Genomic DNA, 1,812 nt, shown 5'->3' on the forward strand with positions numbered 1-1,812 from the left:
ATAGAGATGCACATATATATATATATATATATATATATATATATATATATATGGCAAATTTAAGACTTGTAAAAGACCATTTTAAGACCAATTAAAGAAAATGGAAGTAATAAATGGAAGAAAACACAATACATCAGTATGCTCTGTAAATGTACATTTCTAAAGAGCAGAATATGAGTTGTATTAGTGACAGTTTAACAACAACTTTATATTGCTTTTTAACAGATTTTACAAAAAAAAAGATGAATTGTTTTCCCATGCAAATGTTTAAAGATTCCTGAATCAAGATACACTGAGAAGCAAAATTACATAAGTCTTGTTTTCTGTCAAAGTGATCAAAACGACGTGATTAAAACAAGAACAATATCTGCCAATGAGGTCAGAAAAATCAACTTAATTCAGAAGGAAAACACATTTTCACACCCCAATGACAGATATTCTTTCCCCTTGCTTTAAGCATAAACTCATTTCATTTCATTCAATTTCTCAGAAAAGAAAAACTTCAGCTGTCCACCTCAGGTAAATGCATCTTGATTTAAGGCTGTTTAGGTATGTGCATCCAACATTTAATGCCATGACTTTCTTGCTTCCATTTAAGACCTTTTAAGTTTTTAATAAGTACAATTAGCTTTCTATAAAATGCATGTGCCCATTGAGATAGCAAGGTAACTGTGCGTTTGTTTGGATCTGTAAAAGCATTTACCAAGCGTGCCCAGGGTAAATACCAGCCTGCGTCCCGGGTCTGTCTGATGAACCTCGTGGGCAACCCTCACCATCAATCCCAACCTCACAACCAATAAAGGCCAAAGCCACTGCATCAGGAATCTCATAAATCACTCTCATAATTAACAGTGTGGCATCAGATCCATAATAGTGAAACAGGACACTTATGAAGCCAATCTTCTTATGCATAATTATGATGGCGCAAAGCTAATAATAATGAAGTCCTCACATTATATTATACTGTAGTTCATGCCATCCATTCAAAACACCTTCTTTGTCCAAACATAAGGCCTGATTATTGAAATATGGTATTAGTTCACCAATCCAGCACTTCTGAAGTGCATGTGCTATGACAAAAGCATTTATGATTGGGTTATTCTTCGTGTATGCATCATCAAATTACACAAAACCGAGCGCTTGATAAAAAGTATGTTAAAGCTGTATTGTCATAAAATTAAACAATGCTATAAATCTATTAATTAATGAATCAGCATCAACTCTGATCTAATAAGCATTGCCATATCTGATAGTGTTCGTGATTATAAAATAAGAAAATAAATCACTGCAAAATCTTTGGTTGAGTCTCATGGTTCAGATTCTCAGCACCAATAGCACAATAATGTACTGTATATAGCCCATGTGCTGTTCAGATGTGAGTCCTGTTGTCTTGTGGAAGTGTGTAAACAGCATCATGCTCAAATTCATGTCAGCATCACTCTGTCATGCGCTTCGTGATTGGAGGGAAGAGAGGAAAGCTCAATGACGCCAGAGATAGAGAAAGAGATCCCACCAGTCGCATTGGAATTTAACACACAGAGAACAAACATAGTCGAGATTGATCAAAAGACATCTTTAAACGACTGACACGCGTTTGTAGAGCGCTCACTCACACACACACACACACGGACAATAAAGCTCAAACACACCTACCTGGGACAGTATGAGCTGTCTGTGAATCATACTCTAACTCCAAGCGCGATCCTAAAAGCCAAACGCGATAATCCCGCGCGGAAAGATCCGGTGGAAATCCATGAGAGCAGCAGAACGCACAGCGCGGTGCGATGAACGCCACTCTCTCCTGCATCAGCA

At 37.1% G+C, this 1,812-nt stretch overlaps 1 protein-coding gene across 1 annotated transcript in view; it reads right to left on the reverse strand.

The window, feature by feature from the left end:
- Positions 1-1,796, reverse strand: part of LOC107653791 (E3 ubiquitin-protein ligase HECW1-like) — a 63,502-nt gene extending 61,706 nt beyond the window's left edge. Inside the window, exon 1 of the mRNA XM_016440613.1 lies at positions 1,654-1,796. Within this exon, the coding sequence (XP_016296099.1) occupies positions 1,654-1,683 (30 nt within the window). The 5' untranslated portion in view covers positions 1,684-1,796. The remainder of the gene's footprint in view (positions 1-1,653) is intronic.
- Positions 1,797-1,812: the final 16 nt, after the last annotated feature.

The sequence above is a fragment of the Sinocyclocheilus anshuiensis genome, unplaced genomic scaffold (genome assembly GCF_001515605.1).
Source record: "Sinocyclocheilus anshuiensis isolate Anshui unplaced genomic scaffold, SAMN03320099.WGS_v1.1 scaffold79, whole genome shotgun sequence".
NCBI classification, from domain to species: Eukaryota; Metazoa; Chordata; class Actinopteri; order Cypriniformes; family Cyprinidae; genus Sinocyclocheilus; species Sinocyclocheilus anshuiensis.